Below are 6,655 nucleotides of genomic sequence, written 5' to 3'. Positions count from 1 at the left end.
GGAAAAAAAAAAAAAAAAAATCACTTTTTGGTATATTTGCAACTCCATTATCAGCCGACAAATATAGTACTTGCAAATTTTCACAGGGAATGTATAGAGTTGCAATCAGGCTTTCAATTCAAGAAGAAGAAAAAAAATTAGTCTCTTTACTAAACTGTCATAAGCCTTCTCTTACCAAAAAAATCCCTTGCTTCACAGTTATGCCTTATACATGTCATTATTTTTGGCAGTACGTATATTTATGAACAATTATTGTCAAGGATGAAATATAGGAAGAGTAATATTTCATCCAAAATCTCTGATGAACACCTGGAAAACACACTAGTGCCAATGAACCAGCCTGATGCATTAGTTTCACAAAAACAAGGTAACCTTATGCTTTTGTTGCTTTTTTTATGTTTTAATAAAAATGCATTCAAAAATAGTTGTTAAATACACTGAATTCATGTAATTAATATGCAACCCATGGCAATTCCTGTTTGCTCACTGCAGCCCAGGCAAGCCAAAAAGATGGACAACTATTAGTATTTCACCAGTAGGATTTTCCCCATGTGAGCCATATTAAATGTTCCATTTAGAGTTATTTGTGCTCTAGTACAATGTAAAACAGCTTTCAAATATACAGGGCTCATACTATTTACCAAAAGTTACAAAAAGTACCTGCAGTAACTGTTGATGTTTAAGCAAAAGAAATCGGTCGTTCAAAGTTACAGCATTTCCTTTCCTGTAATAACATAACAAAGACTATATTGCCTTCTCCTCTACCCCTTCCCAACCTGAAGGCTCTTAGGGCACTGCTGATCTCGCATAAAGCAGTGCAGTTCACAGATCCACAAGCTACCTCCAACCCAGCAACTGGCTGGACTTACCATCTTGGGACTGGAGTCAGGATAGTACGTCATGCAGGACTTACGACTTTGGTGACAGTTTAGACATACAGCTCCCTAGCCCAACCTCTCTCTCCTCTGAAACAGGTAAAACTACGTTCCTTCTGAAAAGCAAGCAATTTGTTCCTGCTGCTAGAAAGTTTCAGAAAAGGACAGTTGACATGCTGAGTTTAACACTACAGAACAGCATGAAGAGCATAGATAAGTCTGAATATTATATCTCATACCTATAGAAAGAAAAATACAAACAACCACAACGCTCCCCCCTCTACACACACCAGTCTCCAAGCCAACACAAGAAACACCACAGAAAAAAGTAGGAGAATATTAAGTAGTTTTCTTGTGAGGTAAGGATAATAAAGACTGGAATCATTCAGACATTTGCATTTCATTAGGAATTATAAGCACTTTCAAGATATTCTTCTTTAGCACTTATTTTATCTTCAAAGCCAGTCACTTCCAGGTATCAATCAGTATTCTTCTGGTCCAGTTTCACAACATGAAGGAGAAAGAGAAATACTAACAGATAATAATAATACATGGGTTACAGACTTGTGTACAGTTTTAAGCAACATTTTCTTCATTTGCAAACAGATGGATCAATTGCATACACTTTTTTAAATGGCAATGAATCAACATTATCAGAAAAAAGTAGATATTGTGGCTACAGTACCACTATATGGGTAAGAAAACACTGAATGACTAGAAGACAATTGACTTGTAATTCTTTGCAAATGCCAATAAAAAACACAAAAAGTTCAATTTCCTTGAGCTTAATTGGAGCTTTATTATTTAAGCTGTGACTTCACAGTCTTCACTTTCAGCAATATGCAAAAAGGAAGCATATAAAGAAGGTTACAACACTTAATGGAGGAAGGGAAAGGGGACAATGCCAAGGCAGTAGAACAGTGAGCACTGATTTGCTCTCAAATCTCACATGAGGACTGTTGAAAAAGGCCAACTGCTTAAAAAAAAAAAAAGAAAAAAGAAATCAAGGAAATTAATGCCAGATTGTTTCCTACATTTAAGTGAGCTGGAACAAGAGAGACACAAACACCAATGGCAAAATGCAGATAAACCAAACAGAATAAATCCAGACAGAACCCAAACAGTAACAGAAGCTGTATGAATAAATAAAGTCCCTAGGATTAAATCAGATTTGTGCTGCCACTCAGCTTATTTCACAGACATACAGAGCTGTTCTTGACTGTGGCATGGCGGCTCAGCCTCTGCTCCTCTGAAACCACTGTCCAACCAGGTAGAAAAATAAAGGTCTAATTCACTGGAAATTCTTTCATTTACAAAACTAATGGAATCTGGTTTGCTTATGCTTCTGTGTCAACTTATTTATCTTCAACTCCATTCTGCTCATCTTTCATTTCTGCATCTTCAGTGTGGCTGGTTTGAAGAGTAGTAGCTGGCTAAACGGAGACATATAGAACAAATGTCTTCATTTATTATAAGAAATTGCCAAAATTTGAAACAATACCAGAAATGTCATTTAAAGCCTATCACTAGAACTGATTCTCAACATCATCTAACAATATACTGGAAAAAAACAAAAACAAAAACCAAACAAATCCAGTATTGAAGTAGATGGCAAAAAAATCAGTGTTCTACTTTCTCAGTGTCCCTAGTGCTTTGCAGTGCATGAATCTATCTTCTGCAAAGAACAGGACTCCATTGTCTTTCTTAGGGGCAGAGGCACACATTTCAGTAGCATTAACATGGTCCTTTTGCACTTTTCATGGCTACAGCTTGTTTCAGCAATCCACTCTTCCATTACCAGCACATCTTGCAAAGTGCCACACCTAGATACACCGGACTCCCAGCAGCTGTGCTGCCTGAAGGAACCTGCATAGCACAGCCAAATAATGAGCAATTCACAGAATCACAGGTTGGAAGGGACCTCTGGAGATCATCTATTGCAGCTCCCAGTTAAACCCTGAAATTTTACATATCAAGATGCAAAAAATTCTAGTTTGGTTGTTGCATCTTAATTATTGCTCAGATTCTTCATTAAAAACAAAATAACAGTTAAGACACTGGATGAGTCTATATGACAATGTCTAGAAGGACAGAATATTTTCTCCCAGGATCCAGTATGCAAGGACTGCTTTAGCCAGGTACAAAACCACACTACTCACTGACAATGCCGCTTTCCTTGCAGAATCAGCAGGGAACTTTTGTGTGTTTGTTTATACTTCTTCATGAAAAGGAGAATTAAATGCACAAAACTACTGCTACACTTTGAAAAGAAAAGCAAACAAACTCTTCAGAGCAGCTTGCCCATCTAACCACAGAATTACGAATTATCTCCCCTTTCCCACCCATCCTTACTATATAATGTTAGCAGAGCTGAAGCATGAAATGCATCTATGATTATCTCTGGGAGAAAATTTGATTTCTGATTTCTTATGCACCTTATTGTGAAAGAATGGGGAGAGGGAGGGGGGCAGAGGAAGGAAAATAATTTGTGATGTAAGGAGTGGTCAGCTAACACAGTCTGAGATGCCTTAGTTGTTTGAATTGCCAGGTACACTCTGGCAATCTGGATCTTCTGGAGTAGTGCTACTTACCTTTAAGTCTTTGTTTGCAAGCCTTTGGAACATATTGGCATACATCTTCTTCTCTTTCTCATGCTGCTCCCGTATTTTTTGCTGACAAGTTACTAGTTGCACTTTAGCAGCTTTGTTACTTGGATAGAGTTGTATCACCTTCTGAAAATCTCCTCGGGCCAATTCAAAGTCATTGACAGCCAAATGGGCTTCTCCGCGCCGGAAGAGGCCTTTTTCATTGCTGCTATCCAGTTCAAGTGCCTGCATTTAAAATAGAGAAAGAAAGAAAGAAAGAAAGAAAGAAACAAAAACAGCATTTGAGAAGAACGTAGTGTTTGGGTTTTTTTTTTGTTTAATTTGCTTTTTTAAAACTAATATGCAAGTCAGAGTATCAGCAACTGCTAGAAAATGACCATTCTTATTTTCATGGTTGTCAGGGCTTAGTAAAAAGCTGAATTAAATACAGCAAAAATAGGTAGAGAAGGATATAACAAGCCATATCCAGCATCTTATGTTCATACTTATTTGCTCATGTCCAACTGTCAGCTGATCAGAAAGTCTGAACACCACACAGCCGAGTATTCCTCAAGTCATTAAAGCAAGAGATAAACTGTCAGATTGTTTGAGCAGCTTAAGACTAATAAACCCTGCTACCTTGTTGCAGTTCTCCAAAGCCTGAGAGTACTCCTTCAACTTAAGATGGCACATAGCTAGATTAAGGTGAGCAGCAAGCCTCAAGCTCCTGGCTTTTGTATCTTCCTCATTAGAGAGTCCTGATTCATGCTCCAGCCACGACACAATCTTCTTATACTGTAATGCTGCTCGTTTGTATTTCCCCTCCTGCACAAGGCAACAAGGCAATTAAATTTTCACACAGCTCACCACAGTAATTTTTATTTAAACTTCCCCCTGCCCCTTCGTCTTACCTAGAACAATAGATCTGAAAAAAGACAAAAAATAAATCAGAGTGATCAGAATACTTCCATTACCAAAAATACACTACCATCATAGTGTATCACTACTGTAGTGGATTAGAAAATCTATTTGGACACTGCAACTGTAAGACTATCTTTTTCTTCTTTTTTTTTTTTTTTCTTCCTTTTCAGACACCTTTCTCCATAGTCTTTTCTATAAAATGACATGGAGAAAACCATGAACACCACTCTGAAATGACCAAACCTTAGATCATTATCATCAGTTCATAACATGAATAAGAAATGTTATTATTTCTTGGGTATTATCATTTACCTTGAAGTACTGAGTGCCTCTCTCCTTCACCATGCAGCTTTGTTCCAATTTCTCTTCTGTATTCATTTCCCAAGACTCCTTAGCCTATCCAAATAGGAATCGTTCAAGACAATGACAGGGAAATCATATGGCTGTGCTATTTCTCAGTAACAGCACACAAGAGACAGACTTGGAAAGAATAGTTTTGCACAGCTACTGGAAACTGAATTAGCACAAGAGAGATACTTGACAGCAACAGACAGGAGACCAGTAAGGACAATTTCACTCAAAAGCTCCCAGAATGTAATCACCTACAGTAACATCTTCCTTTTCAGATCAAAATTTTAAGGATTCAGTTTGTCCTTGTTTAAGCTGCATCAACAATTCCCACACCTCAAAGTTTGTACGCCTACATTCCCACCTTTTCAAAGCCCTTGAGTTTCACTTCATATTGTAGTTCCGCATCCGGAGGGATCTGAAATTTCTCTTTCCCAGTACTTCCAAAACCGTAGCTGTAAGATTGGGGGGAGGGAAAAGGGGAGGGAGTTAAAAAACTGGATATTCAGGATAAACCTCTACACAGGAAGCTGGAGGTAAAAACCGCACAAATCTGTCTACATTATTGCAAGACAAACTCTTTGAGAACTGCAGATAATTTTCCAGAATCTGCATGCACAAGACAAAAGAGAGGCAGAAAAACCTGGGATTAATTTTGCTGATTTCCACATTACCAATTTTTGTTTTGGATTTTGGTTTTATGTTTTTATTTTCCAAGTTTTACTTGTTTGGTCGCTGCTGTTTCTATGAAGTGTAAGCAAGTTTAAAAAAAAAAAACAAAAAACACTTTGAGATTGCGTATATCTTGCTTTTTATTATCATCCAAGACAGGCTATTTCCTTTATAATGTCTGTATTCTAACTTTCCAGAAAGAGACAGCAGTAAGTGAACAGCTGTGCACAAGATACTGCCAATCCACTGATTAACAGTAAATGTCTGTACAAAGGTTCTGCTCTGAGACTCCAGTAAGAAACTGTACACTAGCAGAAACGCACTGAACATAGGTCTACTTTTCCTTTGTTCTACCTAATTCAGTTCCAGCTTAAAAAAAAAAAACTTTAAAACAAACACATTCACATCAGATAGAAACAATCAGTGCAAACTGTATTTGTTTTAAATTTGTTCACACTGTAAGGGGAAAATTCTGCTTGCCTTTAATGGCATTTAAAGTCCATTCCTATCTCTGAGTTGAGTGGTTCTTGGTCTCAGAATTCTGAGATGTTAGATCCAAGGTTTAGACAAAACACCACCTTATTCCCCACATAAAACCTGAATGTCTACTCCTAAATTGCTTAAAAATTCAAGCAAACACTTCCTAGTGGCAAAGGATTTCAGATACTCCTAACCACATTTCTCCTAAATAGTACGTATCTTATCACATAAGGCTACTCAGAAGGCTTACTGGAACTTTTACTATTCTGTTATTTATTCTAGGTGTCTTTATAAACAGTGCTGTATATTTAAGCGTAGTTTCATTACGAAGGACCCACATGAATGCAAGTTAAAAACAGCAACAGTATTTGTTATAATATCCACTAGGATCAACACTATAGAGACTTACATAAATTTATTTTTCAATGCTAATATCAGTGGCTAAGTAATCTTAACTTAATATCTTCCATAAATCAAAGTTTCAGGTCTGATTATGTGTTTACAATAGCACTGAAAAGAGTTGAAAACCACCACAAATAAACATATTCTCTCCAGATGCTTACAATATGCCCTCTCAAGTATCAGAAGATGATGAACAGCTTACTTGGGTTTGAGATAGAAAATGGATTCCTCAGATTTCTCCATTTTCTGGATTGCTTTTTCCAGACCATGAGGAAGATCATAGTTTTCACCTTCACCAATCTCAAACCGCAGCTCACGCCTATCAAAAGCACGATCTCTGTATCGGCCTTCAAACTGGACTGGTTAAAAAAA

The 6,655-nt window shown here is 37.3% G+C and overlaps 1 protein-coding gene across 2 annotated transcripts in view; it reads right to left on the bottom strand.

The window, feature by feature from the left end:
• Positions 1-920: 920 nt before the first annotated feature.
• Positions 921-6,655, bottom strand: part of FKBP4 (FKBP prolyl isomerase 4) — a 13,124-nt gene continuing 7,389 nt past the window's right edge. Inside the window, exons 5-10 of one of the 2 annotated variants that reach the window (XM_003202601.4) lie at positions 6,486-6,642; positions 5,094-5,184; positions 4,694-4,777; positions 4,100-4,285; positions 3,467-3,706; positions 921-2,308 (exon numbers count right to left, since the gene is read on the bottom strand). In XM_003202601.4, coding sequence (XP_003202649.1) covers positions 2,231-2,308; positions 3,467-3,706; positions 4,100-4,285; positions 4,694-4,777; positions 5,094-5,184; positions 6,486-6,642 — 836 coding nt within the window. In that variant the 3' untranslated portion in view covers positions 921-2,230. Of the gene's footprint in view, positions 2,309-2,370; positions 2,742-3,466; positions 3,707-4,099; positions 4,286-4,693; positions 4,778-5,093; positions 5,185-6,485; positions 6,643-6,655 lie in introns of those variants that run through there. The other variant, XM_031555599.1, reaches the window with a different exon arrangement.

The sequence above is a fragment of the Meleagris gallopavo genome, chromosome 1, assembly GCF_000146605.3.
Source record: "Meleagris gallopavo isolate NT-WF06-2002-E0010 breed Aviagen turkey brand Nicholas breeding stock chromosome 1, Turkey_5.1, whole genome shotgun sequence".
Classification (NCBI taxonomy): Eukaryota; Metazoa; Chordata; class Aves; order Galliformes; family Phasianidae; genus Meleagris; species Meleagris gallopavo.
Note: the sequence above shows the minus strand (reverse complement) of the source record. Positions and strands in the feature narration are given on the sequence as shown.